This window comes from Delphinapterus leucas, chromosome 13 (genome assembly GCF_059928025.1).
Source record: "Delphinapterus leucas isolate spDelLeu-1000000601 "Yukka" chromosome 13, BTC_Dleu_Yukka2, whole genome shotgun sequence".
NCBI classification, from domain to species: Eukaryota; Metazoa; Chordata; class Mammalia; order Artiodactyla; family Monodontidae; genus Delphinapterus; species Delphinapterus leucas.
Genome location: NC_143141.1, coordinates 7,159,863 through 7,186,813, shown reverse-complemented (window position 1 = coordinate 7,186,813; position 26,951 = coordinate 7,159,863). Strand labels below are relative to the sequence as shown.

Sequence of the window (26,951 nt, the reverse complement as noted above, 5' to 3'; positions counted from 1 at the left end):
TATATTTTAACACAATCGGTACAGCCAGCAGGGTGACGGCGCTCGACAGAGGGGCATGTGTCCGACTGCTCTTGACTTGCTAAATAGAGTCACCAAGTAGCCCACGCTGCCTCTGAAGGCCCAGTTGGCTGTTGGCGCCTCCATGGCCACAACTCAGGCTGTGTCTGCCACATGCTGCCATGGTTTTCCAGCCTGAATTATAAGTAGACCTCAAAGGCCTGCTACCCTCTGTGGTCCTCACTTACTCTTTTTTTTTTTTTTCTCCACCAAAATTATTTTAATTCTCCACATGTGAGGCTTGGGGACAAGACAGTCAATACACTGTGTTTGGGGCAGAAGTGGGACACTAGAAAACCTAGATTGTATGCAGTTTTTTATTTCCTGTCCACTGACCACAGAAACAAATTGCTCATTACTCTGTCCTGGGGTATTCTGTTGGTCTGTTTGCTTTAGAAAGTAAACAAGCTGCACTTCTTAGCCCTTAGAGCCCGCTGCAGGGGTTTCAGCCGGCCAGAGCAGTGGTTCTCAAACTTGAGCCTACTCCAAGGCAAGTCTGCGTTGGGGCCCCTCCCAGACTCGGCCCTGTGGGTCTCTTCTCTTCTTTGGTCCCATTTCATATCCTGTAGCGTAAACTCTGACCCTAAGTGGAGAGCTTTCCTGAGTTCCCTGAGTTGTTCTAGCACATCGTTGAACCTGAGGAGGTAATGAGAACCCCGCAGTTTGTAGACAGTCAGTCACAAGTGCGCTGTGGCTGGCGTCTGAAGTGGGGGCAGTCTTGCGTGTCCTCACACAAGTGCGCCGTGGCTGGCGTCTGAAGTGGGGGCAGTCTTGCGTGTCCTCACACAAGTGCGCCGTGGCTGGCGTCTGAAGTGGGGGCAGTCTTGCGTGTCCCTCACACAAGTGCGCCGTGGCTGGCGTCTGAAGTGGGGGCAGTCTTGCGTGTCCTCACACAAGTGCGCCGTGGCTGGCGTCTGAAGTGGGGGCAGTCTTGCGTGTCCCTCACACAAGTGCGCCGTGGCTGGCGTCTGAAGTGGGGGCAGTCTTGCGTGTCCTCACACAAGTGCGCCGTGGCTGGCGTCTGAAGTGGGGGCAGTCTTGCGTGTCCTCACACAAGTGCGCCGTGGCTGGCGTCTGAAGTGGGGGCAGTCTTGCGTGTCCTCACACAAGTGCGCCGTGGCTGGCGTCTGAAGTGGGGGCAGTCTTGCGTGTCCTCACACAAGTGCGCCGTGGCTGGCGTCTGAAGTGGGGGCAGTCTTGCGTGTCCCTCACACAAGTGCGCCGTGGCTGGCGTCTGAAGTGGGGGCAGTCTTGCGTGTCCTCACACAAGTGCGCCGTGGCTGGCGTCTGAAGTGGGGGCAGTCTTGCGTGTCCTCACACAAGTGCGCCGTGGCTGGCGTCTGAAGTGGGGGCAGTCTCGCGTGTCCTCACACAACTCGCAGGGGTTGTAGCCCAGGACGATGTTAATCGCAACCCCTCGCTGGCACCTTCCGGATTATGTAATAAGATCTATGCGTCCCGTTTGATTCTCCACCCCGAAAGCCTACTCTCCGGGCTGGTGACCCTGAGGGCGACCAGGATAACCGGCTAACAAGGCAGAGCCGCCTCCAAAACGGAGCGAGGAATGACTTCCTCCGACAGTCTGTGCTGGAAGCTGAGCCTGATCAACCGAGCCAACGGCCCAACTGAGTCACCCTCGCCGCCGTCCTGTGAGCGACGGGCCCTACTGGCCTGCCCTTTCAGAGGGTATCCCTGGCAGAGGGTCCAGGTGTTGGTCCCCCGTGTGCTAAAGGGTGACACAGTGACGGGTGGCCTCCTGAAGTAAACTGTGGCACCTAAAGGCTTCAGTGTTGCTTCAAGGGCAAACCTCTTTGCTGAGGCCTGCCTTGCTGCTGTTGTGACTTGTCCCTGACCCCGCGGGATGTAAGAGAGCCCTTCCGTGGAGACCGGCAGTTCAATGTCCAGTGTTCTATGTAAATTATAACTCAATATAAAAAAAGAAAGAAGGAAAGAAAAGGATAAGGGGAAGGAGTACTTTATCCCCAATCCCCCAAGGCCCAAGGAAGCTTCTCAGCTCGTAGGGGATGGTAAATCTCCTGGCCGATGTGTCTGGGCATTGTGAGTGTCGCTACCTATGAACAGGCTGCGAGCATCCTCCCAAATCAGGATGCTGTCACCGCTGCTTTCTTGGATCAAGACCACGCCCTGTGAGGCTGACTGGGACACCCTAGGAAGGAGGCCACTCAAGACCACCAGAAGCTGACCAGGCTAACACCAAAGGAGAAAAGAAAAGAAAAGAAAGGGTCATGGACAGACAAGGGACAAAGAAAGAAAAAATAGGGAAAATTTTTAGCAGCCCAGAGATATAAGCCATTCTGAAAAGATTTAGGGGTAAGGGGGACAAATGATGCTACAGTCAGCGGCCGTCCTAGGGAGAGGCTTCTGCCTAAGGCACCAGGCTCCTTCGCTACCCCGCTCTCCCTCCAATCTGACAGAAACTAAAAACCTCAGCTTCAGGAGGCTAAAAGGTTGAAACAGAAAAAAATTTTTTGAAGAAAAAAAAAATCCCTGTAGACACGGGAGAAAATAAGAGGTAACTAAATAGATCTATCTATATGTGTGTGTATATATATATATAATTTTAATGCAAATATAATAAAAATACATTTAGTGAAAATTTAAAAAGTAAAACCTCACTAAAATGGAGTCGGGAGGCCAGAAGGGCTGCTCATGCAGTACTACTCCAACATCAATGACAGAAAGCACTGTCAGTTACAGACCTCAGAAGAAGAACCATCAAGGAGAAAGAACCATCCATTACAGGCCCCAACAGGGAAAGATGCGCGCTGCATCTCCTACCAGAAATCAACTACTGAATAAACCCATTTTTGCTGATAAAAATCACTGACCATTCTAAGTTGAAGGTCACCAATACATATACACGTGTACCTACACTAAAACAAAGGGGCACAACTCGATCCAACTGGAAATCCAAAATTTACACACTAAGAGTTTATATCACAAATTGTATGATTAGTGCATATTTGGTCCTGTCCAAAACATCCATGGAGACAACTGGTCCCCGCCAAATGGTCCTTGATATTTGGCCCTGTCAAAAACCATCCAGGCTTATTAGGAAACGTTCTTGGGTTCAAACAGCCAGTAACATTTCTTTATACTTTTGGTTGACAGGATTAAAACATAAAAATACGCTTGTGTTTTATTGTTCCAATAATGTGTGTTGCTGTATTGCCAGTAATAACCCTTCTTGCCCTGGCAGCCTAGCTGGTAGCAGCACATGGGGTCAGGACTCGAGTCTTGCACAAGAGCGGGACCAAGGCCCAGCCCTACAGCTATAGAAATGCACAGAGGACGACAAGCTGAGGCTGGGATCTCGTGATACACGAGTTGATAAGTTAGTAAGTCACCGGGCATGTGGGTGGATGTGGCTGGGTCATTCCGTAACGGTGGAGCTTGAAAGGAGGAGCTTGGTCAAAGTACTATGTAAAATAGGCAGCAAACGCATTGACATGAACACTTTATAGAGCATCTCACCTGTTCGGGAGGAGTGAGAACAGGTGTGGCTCTCCTACTACCAAGGGTTTGGGTGTAATAGCCGTCATGCGAGGGGGGGGGGATACCAGGCATCTAATTAACCTCCCTACAACCATCCTGTCCCCGGGGTTAATGGATAATGTGTCGCTTGAATCGACGTGCTACAGAGATACCCACGAGAAGCATCCACCGCTATTTGAAGAGGTGACTCCCAGACTTACCTGCCAATTGGCATGGACCACCACACCCCTGGCTGGTACCTATCGACTGGCTGATCCAGCCCGGCTGAACCCAGATGTCAAATCCCTAAGACATTAGTAAGGCTTCCCCCTACCAGTAAACCAATGACCATTGGTCAGGCAGCTATAAAAGGGGAAAAAAAAAACAAACACCTTCTTCTGTTGCTTAGTAATATAACATATTTATTTCTCAGCAGAATATGACAGGAATAGTATACTCACAAGAAGAAAAGGCTACATTGTCAACATCTTTGCTATCATTTCCATTCCTTGAACAGAGATGGGAGTAAAAGGTACCAGCGCTGTGAAGAGAGGAAAATCTGCAATGTCTGTACAACTCCTCAGGATTCAGAAGACACTACAATCATTCAAGATGGGACAGGAAAACACCAGCACAGCGTCGGTGTTGAGGGGAAGTAAGGAAAACCCTGAACAGGTTAAAACGACACGCAAAGAAGAACCAAGGGCAACACTATTGCAGGTCCTTAGAAGAACTCCCGTGACATTCATGATGGAGAGGGCCTGTTAGAACAAAACTCATTACCAAGGTAAGTAAACAGAATTCAAAACAGGCATCGACTTCCAAACCCAACTCCGTGGCATGGAATTGAATTTCCAGAGGAATGTAACACAACCAGACGTGGAAAACAATTTCTTATGCACAATTCCAGGGCCTAAGATAATGGAAGAATTCTTATACAGTTTATGACAATATTCAATACTGAAGTACCAGTACCACATTATTCAGTGATGGCACTGAAACCACACCCTGTATCTTACAAGGCCCATAAAATGGAAACGGAACGATTTACTGAGCCCCCCAAGCTTGTCCGGCAGCGTACCAGGGAAACTGCAGGAATGGAAACAACTTGCTAAGGGCCCCTTCAACTGAGCATTGCCCGGGTGAGCAGGCACACTGAGGAACTAGAATGACCAACAGTGAACGTTAGATGTCACTGGCTGAAAATTCGCCACAGGTGACATATGGACCCCCCCCAAAATTGCACACGTGACCCATGAACAGGCAAGAAGGACAGTCGTGCCTGTGTAGAGAACTCTCGACACTTACACCTTATTTCCTGCCAATCATTTTGAGCGCCCTCCCCCTCCTGCTCTCTACGTCCACAATAGATACCCCACTCAAAACCTGATCAAGGAGACAGATCTGACCTTTGCCTCCTGTCTCCTTGCTTGGATGCCCTGCAGTAAAGCCTGCTCTCTGCAAAGACTGTTCCCTCAGTATCTGGTCTTTCTGTTGTGCAACGGGCAAGGAGCCCACTTACTCGGGTACAAATTGTGGCACCCCAGATGGGACCCTAAATCCTGTCTGGACAATTGCTCATGGCTTCTTGGCCCTGCATCGGGAGTGGGGTCCAGACAACCTGTCTCAGCAGCTGCCTAGGCGACTTTGCCTAGAAGACGCATCCTCAGAACCTCTGCCCTGGCACAGCGTCCACAGCCTTTGGCACATTGCCGGTTCACTTCTGCAGAAAGAAAGGCCCCCGAACAAGATCTCTTCTGGGTGTCTCAGTACAGGGGTTTGAAACCTGTTTTCTCTCCTCATGACGTTAGCAGAGTTGCCATTAGACCCTTGCTCAAAACCCACCAGCTCCTCCCTTGAAGAGGAACGCACTAACCCGTCCCTTGAACAGGAACTAACGTATCTTTAAGTCACAGGGTCTGGGCACAAACAAAGGAAGCTATAGGAAGAGAGAAACAAAACCAGATAGAACCAGCTGAAACCAAGATGGCAACGAATCTGACCTCCAACAGACCGTGAGTCTCATTTTATGCTGATTTTACTATTGATACATTAGTGTACTAAATGACACACCTACCGGTGGCCAAGATCAGAAGTCACAGACCAGAAAAGAACAAGAAAGGGGCAGCGCCCCATTTCCAGGAGAGCTCTGCCTCTTTCCTAGGAAACTAACACCGTGCTCCCCAGCACTGGTCTCACTTTTCCCCCAACTGCCCTTCCTCCTTAAAAGCAAATCCCACTCACCATTAAAGTGAGAAGTTGATTTATGGACTAAGTTCCTGCTTCTCCATTCTCTGGCCATTGAATAAAGCTTGTGCTCCTTCAACCTCATGTTGGGTTTCATTTTTGGCTGCATGAACCCAAATGGAAGAAGAACCTTCCCCGCCAAGGCGGAGGGCCTCGATCGGGCTAGGGCCCGAGCAGGGGTCCATACGACTTAACTCGGTAACAGTGACAGTGCGCTGGTATTGACCCTTCTTGGAGGGACCTGGTATTAGGGGGAGACCCCACTGGCAGGAGAGAAAGGAAGTGGAAGAATCATTCTCAGAGATGCTCTTGATACTTGGAAACTTGAATGTGGTCTAGAAACTCCTGGAAACTGTTGGCTTAAATTTGGCCTCGAACCTGACTCAGAGCAAATTCGTCTGAAAGTGAGGTCTGTGAATGTGAGTGAGCGATGTGTATTATCGTCTATTACTGTTACTTGTTTAAACTGAATTGGCTATTTGGGGACTGAGTTTCTCCGTGATCCTGACAAACTGTTAGTGAGGCAGCAGTAGGGAAAGGATGGGGTTAAACCAAAGTGTGTTTTGTTTTGTAGAAACTAACCATTAAGTTGAAGAAAGTTCCAGGCACCAGATGTTCCAAAAAGGTTACAGTGCATTCCAGTCAACAAGATACCACAGTGCAAACAAACAACCAAAAAACAACCAACCACCACCTACTTGCTCACAGTTTTTGGCAAGCTAGAGTAACCTTTGCCTCATTACAATGATCACGCCTACCCTTTCATGAATATGCATGCTCCCCAGACTTGAAACTCCCCTGGTCCAGCTCTTTGGGGAGTCAGCACTTTGAGAGCTATCTCCCTGTCTCCTGACTTGTCACAAGAAATTAACTGCTTCTGCTTTAATCAAAAACACTTGATGTGTTCACTGGCTATGCACCCCATGCGACGGACTCAGTGCATCGGTAACAAAACTCCCTCTACGAATTCACCTCATGAGGGCTTTCTGATTCCAAGAAAAGAGGCACCATTCCCTCTGATCCTTTGGGATGTTCCCAAGGGACTAAGAAATTTACAGGGGTATTGGAGCATCTGCTCATGACAGGTAATGGCTTCACAAGGGCCCCCTTTTAAAGAAACAACATCTTTTCAGGCCTTCATTTTCATGGTGAAGCAGTCACCTTGTTTCAAGCCGGTATTTGCCTGAACCTAGGCACCGGTGACACATACTCCCTGCAAACACCACACAGTCAGGGTTCTTAGAGAGCCTCTGTTTGCTGTGGCCAGATGGAAAAAGCCCCTAAAATGGGAAATGCAAATGGTACACCGAAATGCAGCCCGTTGAGATGCATTCTCCAAAACTGGGGCACTTTCAGTTACGAGCCTATGAAAAGGAAAAAGACGATATTGTTCTGTAACACTACCTGCCTGCAATACTCTCCAGAACTGGGGGAGCAGCGGCCTGAGAACGGATCTCCGAACTACAATGCCACCTTGCAGTTAGACTTATTTTGTAAACAAGGAAGAAAAATGGCATCAGCTTCCTTATGCATAGTCTTTCACGTTATATCAAGATAAGGTCATTCAAAAGCAATGTACGGTCATGGTGCAACGGGAGAAACCCTAAAAGACCCCCGTGCTGCTGGAGCGAGACAAGGAAAAAGAGAGGCTTCCCTGGTGGTGCAGTGGTTAAGAATCTGCCTGCCAAGGCAGGGGACACGGGTTCGAGCCCTGGTCCAGGAAGATTCCCCCATGCCACAGAGCAACTAAGCCTGTGCGCCACAACTACTGAGCCTGCGTGCCACAACTACTGAGGCCACATGCCACAACTACTGAAGCCTGTGCACCTAGAGCCCATGCTCCGCAACAAGAGAAGCCACCACGGTGAGAAGCCCACGCGCCGCAACAAAGAGGAGCCCCCGCTCGACACAACTAGAGAAAGCCCGCACGCAACAACGAAGACCCAACGCAGCCAAAAATAAATGAATAAATTTTAAAAAAGAAAAAGAAAAAAATAATAATCACTAACTCACAGGGTCACTGAAGAGATTTAAGAAAAAGCAAGTGCCCATAGGAGGAACTGACACAGCAGGTCAGCCTCAAGGCCTGGTACACCTCCACACCCCGCTGTCAATATCTGACCTGTGTAACTGGAAGACCAATATGCCTGCACACCAGGACGATCCCAAGAAAACGGAACATCTTTTCTCCCCCATTTTTGCTACCTACAAGCCAACCTGGGGAGATCTGCAAACCCTCCTTAACACGCTCCTCACTTCTGAGGAAGGCAGAATGGTCGTGGGAAAGGCAAGACAGGAGGCCAACAGGACTCACAAGGCCACTCCAGGCAAGCCGGTGAGGGCAGGAGCTGCCCTTGCTGTCCCCCTCGCTGAACCGGGATGGGATCCAAACAAGCCTGGAGACAAATAAAGCTTGACCACTACAGAGGCCTCATTATCTTAGGACTGCAGACAGGGGTTTCCAAGCAGGGGTGCCTTAACAAAGTTCAGGAACGGAGGCACAAACCCCACAAAAACCCTTCAGAATTCCTGGGGAGAATCTTTGAGACACACAGGCAGTTGACTGATACAGGTCCAGAAGATCCTCGCAAAGGTAATAAAATATGACTTTTATTACCTAGAGTGCTCCAGACATCCAGAAAAAACTGCAAAAAGTGGATGGCGTGGGACTTCCCTGGTGACCCAGCGGTTAAGAATCTGTCTTCCAGTGCAGGCGACGCGGGTTCGACCCCTGGTCAGGGAATTAAGATCCCACATGCCGCAACTATTGAGCCCACGTGCTCTGGAGCCCGAGTGCCACAACTAGAGAGAAGCCCATGTGCTGCAACGAAGAGCCCACGTGCTACAACAAAGAGCCCACGTGCCACAACTAAGATCCAACACAGCCAAATAAATAAATAGATAAATAAATATTAAAAAAAGGGTGCGTGGCATACTCAGAATGCCTATGTCAGCTATGTCAGATTCAAGAATGCCCCCACCATTTTGGGGGAAGCCGTAGCCAAAGACCTAAGGGATCTACAGTTATAGGGGGAACCTTACTCCAGTATATAGATAACATTTTGATTACCAGTAAAACCAAAGAAGCTTCAGACAAAAACACAGTTTGGTCTCTTAATTTCCTGGCTGATCGAGGATACAAAATATCAAAGAAAAGGGCCCAAATCTCTCAATCCAATGCTAAATATTTGGGATTTGAATGATCTCAAGGACAGAGGATCTTGCTCCTGGACCAAAGGGAAGTCTTGGAAAGGGTGGTAATACCAACAACTCAGAGACAATTACAGGGATTCCTGGGTACGGCAGGATTCTTCTGTGACTGAATTCCTAATTTGGGGCTCACTGCCAAACCTTCGTGTGAGACCCTTAAAGGGAGAGAGTGTGATCCTCTAGATTGGGCTGGAGAATGCCAAGAGGCGTACTTCACCATCAAAAACAGATTGTTAATGGTTCCAGATGGGTCTCCTAGAGCTCAGAAAACGCTTCGGCCTCCTTTGCAGAAGTAAAAGGATGTTTGTTTCACTTTCACAATCACGGGGGTGAAACGTATCTTCTTTGGGTCTAACACAGGAATATAAGACAACAGAAAGCAACACCTGTGTCTGGAGACTTCCATTTATGGCTTTGGAAGATGTAAATGAACTTCTCAGCACACTGTGGAGAGTGCAGGAAACAATGACCGAATGGATTATGTTGAAAGAGTATATGTCTGTGGAAGGTGAGACAGAGGCAGAAGACCACAGCTCCAGGATTTCCACCAGAAACTTGGAATGTTTATACATCAGGACTGAATGGTGATCAAAGGATGAACGATGCAGTGCAAGGCTGGCAAAGCACATTTCAAAAGCTGGTGGTAGTACAACGTCCTTCAAGTTGGAGATTTATACTGAAGTTTAAAAGATGAACAGCAAAGCGATGAACACGTCATCACCCAGCTTCTTGGCGGTCACACTCAAATATGGCCACCAACTTCATAATGACACCAACAAGATCAGATTCATATAACCAAAACTGTTAACACATATAACTAATATAAAGCCGACAATCAGGCTGGTGTATACATGAGAGCGGCAAGTGCTCATCCACTTAAGAATAACCCCGCTGAACTTCACGGCAAGGATAGAACAAGAATAAACGTGAGGGAGAGGGGGAAGATGGCGGAAGAGTAAGATGCGGAGATCACCTTTCTCCCCACAGATACATCAGAGATACATCTACACGTGGAACAACTCCTACAGAACACCCACTGAACGCTGGCAGAAGACCTCGGACCTCCCAAAAGGCAAGAAACCCCCCACGTACCTGGGTAGGGCAAAAGGAAAAAGAAAAAACAGAGACAAAAGGATAGGGATGGGACCTGCACCTCTGGGAGGGAGCTGTGAAGGAGGAAAGGTTCCCACACACTAGGAAGCCCCTTCGCGGGCGGAGGCTGCGGGTGGCGGAGGGGGGAGCTTCGGAGCCGCGTAGGAGAGCACAGCAACAGGGGTGCGGGGGGCAAAGCGGAGAGATTCCCGCACAGAGGATCAGGGCCGACCGGCACTCACCAGCCCGAGAGGCTTGTCTGCTCACCCGCCGGGGCGGGCGGGGCTGGGAGCTGAGGCTCGGGCTTCGGTCGGAGCGCAGGGAGAGGACTGGGGTTGGCGGTGTGAACACAACCTGCAGGGGGTGAATGCACCACGGCTAGCCGGGAGGGAGTCCGGGGAAAAGTCTGGAGCTGCCGAAGAGGCAAGAGACTTCTTCTTCCCTCTTTGTTTCCTGGTGCACAAGGGGAGGGGATTCAGAGGGCTGCTTAAAGGAGCTCCAGAGATGGGCGCGAGCCGCAGCTACAAGCGCGGACCTCAGAGATGGGCATGAGACGCTAAGGCTGCTGCTGCCGCCACCAAGAAGCCTGTGTGCGAGCACAGGTCACTCTCCACACCCCGCTTCCGGGGAGCCTGTGCAGCCCACCACTGCCAGGGTCCCGGGATCCAGGGACAACTCCCCCGGGAGAACGCACGGCGCGCCTCAGGCTGGTGCAACGCCACACCAGCCTCTGCCGCCTCAGGCTCACCCCTCACTCCGTGCCCCTCCCTTCCCCAGGCCCCCGAATCAGCGGCTCCTTTAACCCCGTCCTGTCTGAGTGAAAAACAGACAGCCTCTGGCGACCTACATGCAGAGGCGGGGCCAAATCCAAAGCTGAGCCCCTGGGAGCCGTGAGAACAAAGAGGAAGGGAAATCTCTCCCAGCAGCCTCAGAAGCAGCGGATTAAATCTCCACAATCAACTTGATGTACCCTGCATCTGTGGAATACCTGAATAGACAACGAATCATCCCAAATTGAGGAGGTGGGCTTCGAGAGCAAGATATATTATTTTTTCCCCTTTTCCTCTTTTTGTGAGTGTGTATGTGAATGCTTCTGTGTGAGATTCTGTCTGTATAGCTTTGCTTTCAACCATTTGTCCTAGGGTTCTGTCCGTCCGTTTTTTGTTTTTCTTTTTTTTTACTTAAAAATTTTTTTTTCTTAATAATTTTTTATTTTAATAACTTTATTTTATTTTATCTTACTTTATTTTATCCTCTTTCTTTCTTTTTCTCCCTTTTATTCTGAGCCGTGTGGATGAAAGGTTTTTGGTGCTGCAGCCAGGAGTCAGTGCTATGCCTCTGAGGTGAGAGAGCCAACTTCAGGACACTGGACCACAAGAGACCTCCACGTAATATCAAACGGCGAAAATCTCCCAGAGATCTCTATCTCAAAAGCAACACCCAGCTTCACTCAATGACCAGCAAGCTACAGTGCTGGACACCCTATGCCAAACAACTAGCAAGACAGGAACACAGCCCCACCCATTAGCAGAGAGGCTGCCTAAAATCATAATAAGTCCACAGACACCCCAAAACACACCACCAGACGTGGACCTGCCCACCAGGAAGAAATGATCCAGTCTCATCCACCAGAACACAGGCACTAGTCCCCTCCACCAGGAAGCCTACACAACCCACTGAACCAACCCTTAGCCACTGGGGGCAGACACCAAAAACAACGGGAAATACGAACCTGCAGCCTGCAAAAAGGAGACCCCAAACACAGTAAGATAAGCAAAATGAGAAGACAGAGAAATACACAGCAGATGAAGGACCAAGGTAAAAACCCACCAGACCAAACAAATTTAGAGTAAATAGGCATTCTACCTGAGAAAGAATACAGAGTAATGATAGTAAAGATGATCCAAAATCGTGGAAACAGAATAGAGAAAATGCAAGAAACATTTAACAAGGACCTGGAAGAACTAAAGAGGAAACAAACAATGACAACACCACAATAAATGAAATTAAAAGTTCTCTAGAAGGAATCAGTAGCAGAATAACAGAGGCAGAAGAACAGATAAGTGACCTGGAAGATAAAACAGTGGAAATAACTACCACAGAGCAGAATAAAGAAAAAAGAATGAAAAGAATTGAGGACAGTCTCAGAGACCTCTGGGACAACATGAAATGCACCAACATTCGAATTGTAGGGGTCCCAGAAGAAGAGAAAAAGAAAGAGACTGAGAAAATATTTGAAGAGATTATAGTTGAAAACTTCCCTAATATGGGAATGGAAATAGTCAATCAAGTCAGGGAAGCCCAGAGAGACCCACACAAGATAAATCCAAGGAGAAACAAGACACATATTAATCAAACTATCAAAAACTAAATACAAAGAAACAATATTAAAAGTAGTAAGGAAAAAACGACAAATAAAATACAAGGGAATCCCCACACGGTTAACAGCTGATCTTTCAGCAGAAACTCTGCAAGCCAGAGGGGAGTGGCAGGACATATTTAAAGTGATGAAAGGGAAAAACCTACAATCAAGATTACTCTACCCAGCAAGGATCTCATTCAGATTCGACGGAGAAATTAAAACCTTTACAGAAAAGCAAAAGCTAAGAGAATTCAGCACCACCAAATCAACTTTACAACAAATGCTAAAGGAACTTCTCTAGGCAGGAAACAAAAGGGAAGGAAACAACCTACAATAACAAACCCAAAACAATTAAGAAAATGGTAATAGGAACATACATATCAATAATTACCTTAAATGTAGTTTAAGGCATAAACTGGCTGAATGGATACAAAAACAAGACCCACATATATGCTGTCTACAAGAGACTCACTTCAGACCTAGGCACACATACAGACTGAAATTGAGGGGATGGAAAAAGATATTCCATGCAGATGGAAATCAAAAGAAAGCTGGAGTAGTAATTCTCATATCAGACAAAATAGACTTTAAAATAAAGACTATTACAAGAGACAAAGAGGAACACTACATAATGATCAAGGGACCAATCCAAGAAGAAGATATAACAATTGTAAATATATATGCAACCAACATAGGAGCACCTCAATACATAACGCAAATGCTAACAGTCATAAAAGGGGAAATCGATAGTAACACATTCATAGTAGGAGACTTTAACACCCCACTTTCACCAATGGACAGATCATCTAAAATGAAAATAAATAAGGAAACACAAGCTTTAAATGACACATTAGACAAGATGGACTTAATTGATATTTATAGGACATTCCATCCAAAAACAACAGAATACACTTTCTTCTCAAGTGCTCATGGAACATTCTCCAGGATAGATCACATCTTGGGTCACAAATCAAGCCTTGGTAAATTTAAGAAAATTAAAATCATATCAAGTATCTTTTCCAACCACAAGGCTATGAGACTAGATATCAAATACAGGAAAAAAAAACTGTAAAAAATACTAACACATAGAGGCTAAACAATACACTACTAAATAACCAAGAGATCACTGAAGAAATCAAAGAGGAAATAAAAAAATACCTAAAAACAAATGACAATGAACACACGACAACCCAAAACCTATGGGATGCAGCAAAAGCAGTCCTAAGAGGGAAGTTTATAGCAATACAATCCTACCTCAAGAAACAAGAAACATCTGAAATAAACAACCTAACCTTACACCTAAAGCAATTAGAGAAAGAAGAACAAAATACCCCAAAGTTAGCAGAAGGAAAGAAATCATAAAGATCAGATCAGAAATAAATGAAAAAGAAATGAAGGAAATGAGAGCAAAGATCAATAAAACTAAAAGCTGGTTTTTTTGAGAAGATAAACAAAATAGATAAACCATTAGCCAGACTCATCAGGAAAAAAAGGGAGAAGCCTCAAATCCACAGAATCAGAAATGAAAAAGAAGTAACAACTGACACTGCAGAGATACAAAGCATCATGAGAAATTACAACAAGCAACTATGTGCCAATAAAATGGATAACTTGGAAGAAATACACAAATTCTTAGAAAAGCACAACCTTCTGAGACTGAACAGGGAAGAAACAGAAAATATAAACAGACCAATCACAAGCACTGAAATTGAGACTGTGATTAAAAATCTTCCAACGAACAAAAGCCCAGGACCAGATGGCTTCACAGGTGAATTCTATCAAACATTTACAGAAAGGCTAACACCTATCCTTCTCAAACTATTCCAAAACACAGCAGAGGGAGAAACACTCCCAAACTCATTCTACGAGGCCACCATCAACCTGATACCAAAACCAGACAAAGATGTCTCAAAGAAAGAAAACCACAGGCCAATATCACTAATGAACATAGATGCAAAAATCCTCAACAAAATACTAGCAAACAGAATCCAACAGCACATTAAAAGGATCATACACCATGATCAAGTGGGGTTTGTCCAAGGAATGCAAGGAATCTTCAATATACACAAATCTATCAATGTGATAAAGCATATTAACAAACTGAAGGAGAAAAACCATATGATCATCTCAATAGATGCAGAAAAAGCTTTCGACAAAATTCAACACCCATTTATGATAAAAAAAAAAACCCTTCAGAAAGTAGGCACAGAAGGAAATTACCTCAAGATAATAAAGGCCATATATGACAAACCCACAGCCAACATCATTCTCAATGGTGAAAAACTGAAATCATTTCCTCTAAGATAAGGAACAAGACAAGACTGTCCACTCTCACCATTATTCAACATAGTTTTGGAAGTTTTAGCCAGAGCAATCAGAGAAGAAAAAGAAATAAAAGGAATCCAAATCGGAAAAGAGGAAGTAAAGCTGTCACTATGTGCAGATGACATGATACTATACATAGTGAATCCTAAAGATGCTACCGGAAAACTACTAGAGCTAATCAAGGAATTTGGTAAAGTAGCAGGATACAAAATTAATGCACAGAAATCTCTTGCATTTCTATGCACTAATGATGAAAAATCTGTAAGAGAAATTAAGGAAACACTCCTATTTACCATTGCAACAAAAAGAATAAAATACCTAGAAATAAATGTACCTAAGGAGACAAAAGACCTGTATGCAGAAAACTATAAGACACTGATGAAAGAAATTAAAGATAATACAAACAGATGGAGAGAGATACTATGTTCTTGGACTGGAAGAATCAACATTGTGAAAATGACTATACTACTCAAAGCAATCTACAGATTCAATGCAATCCCTATCAAACTACCAATGGAATTTTTCACAGAAATGGAACAAAAATTTCACTATTTGTATGAAAACACAAAAGACCCTGAATAGCCAAAGCAATCAGGCTCCCGGACTTCAGACCGTACTAAAACGCTACAGTAATCAAGACAGTACGGTACTGGCACAAAATCAGAAATACAGATCAATGGAACAGGAAAGAAAGCCCAGAAATAAACCCACACACATAGAGTCAGCTTATTATTGATAAAGGAGGCAAGATTATACAATGGAGAAAAGAGAGCCTCTTCAATAAGTGGTGCTGGGAAAACTGTACAGCTACATGTAAAAGAAAGAAATTAGAACACTCCCTAACACCATACACAAAAATAAACTCAAAATGGATTAAAGACCTAAATGTAAGGCCAGCCACTATAAAACTCTCAGAGGAAAACATAGGCAGGACACTCTATGACGTAAATCACAGCAAGATCCTTTTTGACCCACCTCCTAGAGAAATGGAAATAAAAACAAAAATAAACAAGTGGCACCTAATGAAACTTAAAAGCTTTTGCACAGCAAAGGAAACCATAAACAAGACGAAAAGACAACCATCAGAATGGGAGAAAATATTTGCAAATGAAGCAACTGACAAAGGATTAATCTCCAAAATATACAAGCAGCTCATGCAGCTCAATATCAAAAAAACAAACAACCCAATCCAAAAATGGGCAGAAGACCTAAATAAGACATTTCTACAAAGAAGATATACAGATTGCCAACAAACACATGAAAGGATGCTCAACATCACTAATCATTAGAGAAATGCAAATCAAAACTACAATGAGGGGGCTTCCCTGGTGGCGCAGTGGTTGAGAGTCCACCTGCCGACGTAGGGGACACGGATTCGTGCTCCGGTCCGGGAAGATCCCACATGCCGTGGAGCAGCTGGGCCCGTGAGCCATGGCCGCTGAGCCTGCGCATCCAGAGCCCGTGCTCCACAATGGGAGAGGCCACAACAGTGAGAGGCCCGCGTACCACAAAAGAAAAAAAAAAAAAAACTACAATGAGGTATCACCTCACAACAGTCAGAATGGCCATCATCAAAAATCTACCAACAATAAATGCTGGAGAGGGTGTGGAGAAAAGGGAGCCCTCTTGCACTGTTGATGGGAATGTAAATTGATACAGCCACTATGGAGAACAGTATGGAGGTTCCTTAAAAAACCTAAAATAGAACTACAATACGACCCAGCAATCCCACTACTGGGCATATACCCTGAGAAAACCATAATTCAAAAAGAGTCATGAACCACAATGTTCAATGCAGCACTGTTTACAATAGCCAGGTCATGGAACCAACCTAAATGTCCATCGACAGATGAATGGATAAAGAAGATGTGGCATATATATACAATGGAATATTACGTAGTCATAAAAAGAAACGAAATTGAGTTATTTGTAGTGAGGTGGATGGACCTACAGTCTGTCATACAGAGTGAAGTAAGTCAGAAAGAGAAAAACCAATACTGTATGCTAACACATATATACGGAATCTAAAAAAAGAAAAAAAAACTGGTTCTGAAGAACCTAGGGGCAGAACAGGAATAAAGACACACATGTAGAGAATGGACTTGAGGACACAGGGAGGGGGAAGGGTAAGCTGGGACGAAGTGAGAGAGTGGCATGGACATATATACACTACCAAATGTAAAATAGATAGCTAGTGGGAAGCAGCCACAAAGCACAGGGAAATCAGCTTGGTGCTGTGTGACCACCTAGAGGGGTGGGATAGGGAGGGTGGGAGGGAAACACAAGAGGGAGGAGATATGGGGATATATGTATATGTATAGCTAATTCACTTTGTTATACAGCAGAAACTAACACACCATTGTAAAGCAATTATACTCCAATATCCAATAAAGATGTTCAAAGAAAAACCCAACCATGCTCTGATAGAGCAATTTTTTCAGTGTGCTCCAGGGAGACAAGAACCTTTAGCGTAACACCTTGCAACCTGGAGATTTTGTCTACTGAAAAAGACACCTCTGGAAAAACTCGCTTCAACTTCGTTGGAAATGCCTGTATCAGGTACCACTAATCAACCCTGGTACTACCACAACTCCAGAAAACAGACTCTTGGATTCATGTGACACATTTAAAAAAAGAACCAAACCCTGGCTGGACCTGCACACCACCTGGTGACTTGAAGGTAAAGATTCCCCAGAATTGAAACAGATGACATCTGATGTCTAGACAGCTTTCCCAAGATGTCCAGACCAGCCCCATCAGAAAGTTCAGGATTCACAGTCTCTCTCTTTCATCTGGACTATTAACTGAGCCTAGTTTCTGATTCAAATTCATGGTCTCTGAATTTGCAAGCTACAGGCTGTATTACTGTTAAAACACTTGGTTCCAAACAGTTCTTCTGAGATAACAACAACAAAAAAAGTCTTTGAAGTTTTGCTATTTTTGCAAACAGTTCATTAGCTATTGCTTCATGTTTATTCCTGTACTGTGTCTTCCCAAAGAGCCTGTTTAATTCTTTCAGTTTTGAGGGCACACTTGTATCACTATTCTAAGATACAAATTTTAGATGGGAAATGCCCAAGAGACCTCCCTCCTACCCCTCCTTGTTACTTGAATTTGACCTTGATAGGTTTCTAATCTGTGCACTTTTCCTCTGACGTGGGTCACAACACCCAGGAAAGGTCCTTCCTGACATCAAGGGACAAAGGCCACTAAATCTGAAAAAAAATTGACTGTTGATCAGTGATCCTTTCAGAGAAGGATCTTGATCAAAAGGGGGAAATGTGAAAATTAATAAACAGAAACCTCATTTAAAATGAAGTAGTGATGCCAGAAGGGGGCGCTCTCATGTCCTACCACTTGACATCAATTGCACACCCAACAAAAAGAGCCATGCCTTGCATCTCCAACAGGAAGAAGGTGACTACTTTACTACCCAACAGGAGGAAGGAAGAATTTCTCCTTGCTTGGCAATAACCCAGCTAATGAGACACTGTCATGACTAAGCCAATGAAAAGCCATTACACTTTGAACTCCAGGTTCCTCCAGTGGATTCTTTGTTTATAACAGCCCCTCCCAACTCCCCCTTCTCCTCTATAAAAGAATGTTCCGCCCCTTTGTTCACCAGACTTGCCTGTGTTTCACCACAGACTGCATGTCCCAAATTGCAATTCTTTGTTGATCCCCAATAAACCCATTTTGCTGGTAAAATAACTGGCTGTTTTATTGTTTTAGGTCAACAAGGTAGACTGCTTCTGCCCCAAAAACATGGATCAATATTTCACACTCTTAACTGAACATGAGACCCTCTTTCTCTTCTTACTCTGACAATGGCCTGGAAAGATAAAGCCCTTTCTTCACCTCCATGATCATATGGTTATCTACGTCAGATTTGTCCCCACTCACTAAGAAATCTCACCAGCAGCATCCATCTTTGCAAGACATTTAGAATAATTCTTTAAACTAGGAGATTCTCTCCCCACAGGCACTAAAAATCTGACTTAACCCTGGCTTAACAAGTAAAGGCAGCAGTCCCTAAAAATGACATAACTAATAAGGTGTTGCTAGCTCAGCACTTCAAGATGATCTCCAATGCTTATGACCTTGACAGAATATAGCCTTTGGAAAAGAAACACCTGAGACTTCTCCCTACTACCTTTCCTTGTTACTCAAATGGGCCTGAAGTGGTTTCCAGTCCACACACTGTCCATCTAACATGGGACATGACATTCAGGAAAGGTCCTTCCTGGCATCAAGGGATGAAGGCTACTGAACTCAGAAAGCCTGACTTTTGATTAGCAATGCTTCTGGACAAAGATCTTGTTAAAAAGGGGAAAATGTGAAAATTAATAAAGAAAATGTCAACCAACATCGGAAGCTGGGGAGGCCTGCAGAGGAAGCTCTCACACCCTACCACTCATTGTCAATTACCTCAAGCAGGAAGAGACATCCCTTGCATCTCCACTACCCCAGCAGGAAGAGATTTTCTCCTCGCCTAGCAACAAGCCCGGCCAATGGAAAATGCTGCAAGTTAGCCAATGAGAAGCCGTCATCTCCCTGAACCCTTACTTTTCTCCAATGAACTTTCATTTTTCTTTTGCTAATGTACTCCTCATCCCACCCTCCTTTTTTATAAAAGCCTTCCATTTTGTATAACTCCCCAGGGTATCACTCCGCTTGCTAGAGGAGATGCTGTCTGATCCATGAATCATTTAATAAAACCAATTAGGTCTTCAGATTTACTCAGTTGAATTTTATTTTTTAATAGGACCCATTAATCACAGACATTCCCACATGCTAGGCAGTCACTCATATGATATGGGATCCAACCAGAAATAAACTTCCACCAATAAACAAAAACAAAAACTCTGCCAGGTACAGCTGCACACCATCCTGCTCACTGTCCATCTTACTACTACTAAATTGGGAGCTTTCACTGGTTTGCAAACTCTTTAAGTAAGCCATTGTTTCAACCAAACATATCAAGTGCTGAAACCCACATCAACCCAACTGGGTATCCATTTAAAACTGATATCAAATCCCACATCCTAGACATCACCCTGGCTCAGAATCTCACTGTTCAGATGACATCTCAGACCACAGGTCTGCCACTGGAGACAACTTTACACCCTGGACACTAAGACCTCTGCCCACGGACTGCCTTTCCTAAGGTACAAGTTGAACACAAGACATTTTTGCTTTGCTTCCTTCAAAATTATGCATTCTATTATGCTTCTCAGCTTGCTGTCTGCTTAGCCCACAATCCTGGTATATATATTCCTCACTCTGCCAACACATACAGCCCCCCACGCTCCCACGCCTGAAGGGAAATCTGGTAGACGTTACTATCAGTACCATTTGTACGCCATTCCAAAAATTAATGGTGATTATTGCTTTCCCCAGGAAGCATCTGCTGTCTTACCGAAGTCAACCCTTCAAGCCCCTAGGAGAGGACCGCTCACTCCCCCACTGCCTTCTCCTGCTACTGCCCTCCAGCTTTCCACCAGAACCTCCTGCCCTGTGTCTCTCCCCATAACCACTCCTTTCCCTCAGTTACACACACATGCCACTGTGAAAATGCTTTAAAGAACCCTAACTCAGAATTGGAATTAGGAATCCACAAGATCACAGCTTGAACAGCACTGCAGGAAGAAGGAAGACTGCCCCCTTGGCCTGGCAACAGCAAGATGCCCTCGCTTGCAGTCAATGAAAAGGTGCCACCACTGCAAACTCTCATTTTCCACTGATGAACTTTTGCTCAAAGCAACCTCTCCTGGGACTCCCCTCGTGGTCCAGCGGGTAAGACTCCACACTCCCAATGCAGGGGACCCGGGTTCGATCCCTGGTCAGGGAACTAGATCCTGCATGCATGCCGCAACTAAGAGTTCACGTGCCGCAACTATGAGTCTGCATGCCACAATGAAGAAGTCCGCATGCCTCAACTAAGAAGTCCGCATGCCATAGTTAAAGATCCCGCATGCTGCTAAGACCTAGCACAGCCATAAATAAATAAATAGAATAGAATACTTCAAAAAAAAATTCCTCCCAACTTCCTCCTTTCCTCTATGAAGAACACTCTCCTCCTTTGCTCTCCAAACTTGCCTGTGGTTCACCATAGTTTGCTTGTCCCAAATTGCAATTCCTCTGCTATTTATGAATAAGCTCAATTGTGCGGGCTGAACTGATTATCTTTTTTTTTTTTCCCAAAGAGGTTGACACCACTAATCGCTAATATACTTTGCTAAATTACCAGATCATACCCTCCAATAGCACAACTGCTCGACCTGCCATCTTGACCCAAGAAATGCACCAAGATATTATTATCAGACTAATACTTTTAACACACTTTACAACTCTCCCAAAATATTAATGAACCCCTCCCCCAAAAAATTCCAGATCTGTGATCTTGGCTAATGCCATATAAATGGGAAACTTAATTATGAGCCAGCCTCAAGGACTCCTTATACCTTCACCAGTGTTCCTCTGTGTTTTATTTTACTCTCATGAAAAATGCTTCCTATGCTGCTTAAGGTAACTTATGCCCTATTCTCTAAATGTCTCATTGTCTCTGTTATCACCCCAAGTTTCCTTAATATGATGTCAAAACATCGGAGGACTAATTGTATTAATCATGTTTTTAAAAAATATTTTTATGATATTCTGACTTCTTGGGGGCCTCCCTGACAGGGGAGAGATGGCCCCTCCTGGGGTAGCCAATACTTAAGAGACAGCAAAGGGCTCACAAGGGAGCACGACTTTCATACAAAACCCAACGATTCAGCGCTCACACTCTGAACCACCTCCTCTGATGGCTCTCACCCTGCAAGAGGCAATATTCCTCTGCCCAAACCACCCAGGGCCGGTACCAGACAACTGGAGACCACCCTGCAGCCCACAGCCCACCGACATTACACAAACTAGCCATGCCGTTTCCCCTTTCCTGCCAAAATACAGTGCCCCACGCCTTCCCTTCACTGCTGTCTCTGCCTCCGGACGCTGGGCGCTTCCCCAAGTAGCCCCGAGTGCCATGCCTCTCATTTCTAACAGAACTGCGAATAACAGTAAACTCTTCTTTCAATGGCATGGACCTCTCTGTATTGTTACTCAGTCACCGTTACACATTAAGACCCAGGCACAAATCAGAGATACGGTTCCCAACGTGGCCAAGTACAATGGTGGCACTTTAATTTCTTCTTTATTTTATGCTGCTGACATATCCTAATATTTCAATATGCGCTACTAGAATATACACCTAAGATCCACTACTAAAAGCTACTTTATAGGATCCAGCAGATGTTGGTAATTTTTTTTAGCAGTGGGTGATACGTGAAGTTAACGTGAGCAACTCTAAGGGTGAAAAGACCTTCTCCTAGGAGACTGAAGTCAACGGCTTAGACTTAAGCATCTAGGCCTAGTAGAGAGGAGGTGATGCTTGGCAACATTCAGGGTTCAATTCTTCCCCTGTGTGGCTGGCACATATACCCCCCCTACCCATTCAAATCTAGCTTCCCTGGGAGTTAGGTTTTGGTGAACCACAGAATCAGAACAGGGCCTTTTAGTAGGGATGGTGCTAAAGACAAAGAGCTTCTTTCTGCAAGTTGTCACTGCTACCCACGTTAAAATGGGAGATAGGGACCTCCCTGCTTGACTCCACAGGCATATTTCTGAAAAATGAAACCTCGTGCTTTACACAGAAAGAAACCACCCACATTTATTTTCCTCCTAATGAGCTACTTGCCTCCTCATATCTTTGATATTTCTTTTTTTTTATTATTTGAAAGACAGCATCGAAATTCTAAACAGTAATTTAAGTGGTGGGGGAAAACATAAAAAAAAGAAAGGAAGGAGAAGAAACAGATGAATACTTTTTAAAAGCAGCTTACAGATCCTAATGACTACACGGCTAGGTCAGGCAATGAAGTATTTTGATTGTATCAACTGCCAATTTTCAAATAATTTTATGACAAAATGATAATATGGGTCACAGCAATTTTACCATCTATAAATTTGTTCCTTGATGATTCGAAAGTCCCGTGGTTAAGACCTGACGTATGTTAAAAGTTGAGATATAAATTATTAAACATTCGGGGTTTCTTCGTTTGGGTGGGAGGAGCAGTTTGAGAAAAGACATTTTTTTGGTTATAAAAATGAGATCACACTCCAAAATGTGGCACGTGAATTGGTTAGAACTTATGGCGGTTGCGTGGATAAACCTGAAAATTTTTAACTTTTAATTTGGAACTTTCAAAAATATCCTTTCAATACAGAAGACAGGGACACACACAGGGAACAAGATACCCCCCAAATCTCCCGGGCTTTCAGAATACTGCCTGTCAGGATGTCAGCTGCGTTTCAAAGACACAGGCAGGGATGGAATTAGGAGTCAAGCCACTTAGGAGAGTGAATGGAAAAATACCTAACAGAGTGTATACTGTACTTCCAGTGCTAAATTTAAAGGAGAAAAACTACTCCCCACACTGTTATTACTCTAAATAGATTCTGTTTTTATTCTGATGTAACTAGAGCATTAGGGTCAGAACACTTTCAGTAAAATTAAACTGGAATGCTCTGACTTTGAACGAGAGATGACATTATTTCCTGAGAAATCCTTAGAAATGACATCTCTATCACAGAAAAAAGGTAGGAAGGGGGAGGAGAAAGGGGACTGTTCTCCTTTAGCTAGATTTACAGCAAACCGGAGTTGGGATTCTTTTTTTTTTTTTTTTTAACTTTCTAAAAGGAAGCTTCCTTCCTAATATGACTTGGGGTATTGTTTCCTTCATTTGACTTCATGATAAACAATGTAAGCTAAATGCTCAGGAAGCACCAACCTCTCCTGTTTTGCAGGATGCGGACGTGTGATGCTGGACAGAGCATGAGGGGATCACAGACCATTCCCTCTGCTGTCAGAAAACAAAAACAATCAAAACTTTTGCTGCTCTAGTCTGCATCATCACTGTTGAACAGGCTTCCATGAGAGAACACTCAGGATGAGGAGATGACTCAGAAAGGGGCAGATGGCATCAGGAAGAGATAACTTAATGATTCGAGAACTATGCAAGTTATGATGTTTAAAGAGTGAGGTTTAGAAAGCAATAGCATCCAATTGTTATGGGGAAGCCCTAACACTCTGAGCACAGACACTTAACTTCAGGAAGGCTCCCGGAGAAATTATGATCACACTGTGGTTACTTGGACACCCTCACATGGAAACAGCAATTATGCGGTTTTAAGATAGAAAAAGATTTTTCCAAAAGAGAAAGGCCGAGCATGGTCAATGCATACCCACTGTCACTAACCATTTCTAACAAAGGTCTCTGGCACACTAGACGCAGTTTTGCTTCCTTTTAGATGATCAGGTTAGGATGTAATGAATACTATTGTCAATGCATGAATTAATAAAATATTTTAGAAGTCACCTGGCCAAACTGCCTTTATACCATAATGAGATTTGAGATTCACAATATGAGAGGTACTGGGAAATACATTCAAATTTTCTCTATATGACTCTAAGTTACACAAGAATAGTGTTTGCTCATTCCCATGATGAAACTGAGTTTTAGTGACTGAAAACTCCTACAATGTAAAAACAAATACAATTATAAAGTCTTTCTATTAAAATGCTTGATGGATTGATAAACCAACATTCAGTATCATTAAATATATTAAAAAAAAACCTAAAACATCACATACCTTGAATAAGTAAAGCAAAACTTAAAGCTGTGATTTATACTCTAGTCTGGTTCTCACCATCTCTTCATTAAGAACATCCACCTCACAGACCAAGAAGCCAACTAAACGCACCAGCTGTCAGGCCAGTGAGAACGATTCGGTATATCAGGTTCACACGGTTATTCCAATTAACATCACCAATATGCACTAGAGGTTGGGATTTATACCACTGCTTTTTTTTTTGCGGTACGTGGGCCTCTCACTGTTGTGGCCTCTCCCGTTGCGGAGCACAGGCTCAGGACGCGCAGGCTCAGTGGCCATGGCTTATGGGCCCAGCCGCTCTGCGGCACGTGGGATCTTCCCGGACCAGGGCACGAACCCGCGTCCCCTGCAGCGGCACGTGGACTCTCAACCACTGTGCCACCAGGGAAGCCCCACCACTGCTTTTTAATAGATAACATCTGGTCTGATCATTGTAAAACTTACTAAAAAAGAAAACAAATATAATTTTCAGGTTGGGGTTGGAGAAAAACTTGCTACATGTTTATATCCCATACCTGCCTCCTTCTCCTTGTATACTGTCCTGATGTGTTTTCCTGGAATAGACAGATACCCATTCCATAGCAGCTTTTTAATGTCTTCATATATTAGCGGATGGATGGTGAACTCAAATTTACTGATGGGCCTAGTTTCTAATGGCGATCTGAGTAGAAAGATGACATTTCCTACATGCTTCACATCCACTGAATTAATGAGACAGGGTTGTTTTCAAGGGGTTCTTTGCACTCCTTTGGTTGTATTCTGAACATCCCAATGCATGTACAGGTTTAGCTCCCTTTATTCATTCTTTGTTGTGTGTGTGTGTGTGTGTGTGTGTGTGTGTTTAAGTACATACCCTCAAATCAACTATACTGTTTTCAGATTTTTCTATATCCAAGGTACCCTTCTTATATTTTGATATTAATTAAAACATGCAATTTACAACATCTGAACTACGGCAGGACACAAAACACAGTTCTAACCGGCTCTGTACTACTCCTCGGGTAAGGACTAACTTCAGCCCTGCTGCTAGACAACTGTTTGATTCTTTCACAGACAACTTCACAGTGACACTCAAAGCCTAAGTGCGTTTTTGGTTAGCCTGTACTCTGAGAAATATGCTTCCAGGTAAAAACGTGATTTCCCTCCAAAGCATGATGGGAACACTTTACTGGGAAGGGAGTCTCCTTTCTTGCAAAAGCTAAACCACTTGTCAATCACCTGGGTCGTCCCCTGTTGTGAGTGAACTACACACCGAAAGCATCTGGTTCAGAGAGATTTTCTTAGGTTGCTTTCCAACCGTGGGATCCATTCAAATTTCAGGCTAACCTTGTACAGAGTCAGATGCCACCAGGCACAGACTTCCAACTTTTGAGTAGGGGTCAACGTTTGCTAAGTGTTCCATTCTGTAACCCTATCAACAAGCATTTTACAAAGCACGATGGATGGATGTTACTCGTCCGTGCCTGGAACTCCTCATAAAAACACAAGGGCTTCCAGAAACCCTGAGAGAGAAAATCAATTATTTCTCTCCCGGCTGTTAACCAGCTCTTGCCGACTATTCATCTTACGCGTGATGATGGCTAATATTCGCCGAATGGCGAGCAGACGCTCCTTCAGCGAGATCATGCTGAGTATGGCCAGCTGAGCCTTCCGCTCCAACGGCAGCACTGCCAGGATCCACCAGGACCAGGCAGGACCACTAAGGTTACTCTGCAAAACAAAGGGAAGCACAAAATTAGCACCTACAATACAAGCCTGTTCCCCCCAAATGGTCTTTTGTTTACCCACAGACACGTGAACAAGAATTAAATGCCGTCTTCTCTTTGAGGTCTACCGCGCAATTCATTCAGCCCTCAAAACACAAAGCTTACGGTCACGTCACACACTGAAACGTGAGGAAACTCACAAAAGGAAGAATGTGTCAAGAGAAGCATCTTGCACAGGGAAACGCTATGGATTAGTCACCCTTGTTCTCTCAAAGCTCTAGTTCAGAACATATGACCAACCAGAAAAGGAGACTATAATTTTTACCTCTACTGTCCAATGTTCTGTTGCTGTTCTTTAAGTTTTAAATATGTTATATACAGCACAATGTTTATAAAGCACACAGTAGGTGTGCAAGTTTGAGTGTTACAGTAAGATAAACCTTATAATACAGTCAGTGACAAATGTACCTCTATATGAAACATCTATATATATGAGTTATTGTTAAATATATATATATATAAGAAATTACTATCAATTATATATTATTAATAGTTACTATTAATTATACATGTACATATATATGAACTAGTAAGCGACCTGAGAGCCTTTATTTCACATAACCAAGCAGGCACTTCTGGAATGAGCTCTAGGCAAAAGCTGATCACAAAGTTGTTCTCAATAGCCCTGGTACTGGAACCAAGGCATCCAAGGCGCCCTGCTTCTAATGTCTTGACTTCAGAATCCA

General features: G+C 44.4%; 1 protein-coding gene across 1 annotated transcript in view; it reads right to left on the bottom strand.

Annotated features, from left to right (window-relative positions):
• Window positions 1-1,685: 1,685 nt before the first annotated feature.
• The window catches only part of LONRF2 (LON peptidase N-terminal domain and ring finger 2), a 59,136-nt gene continuing 33,870 nt past the window's right edge, over window positions 1,686-26,951 (bottom strand). The window contains 1 exon segment of the mRNA XM_089922640.1: window positions 1,686-26,209. Within this exon segment, the coding sequence (XP_089778766.1) occupies window positions 26,015-26,209 (195 nt within the window). The 3' untranslated portion in view covers window positions 1,686-26,014.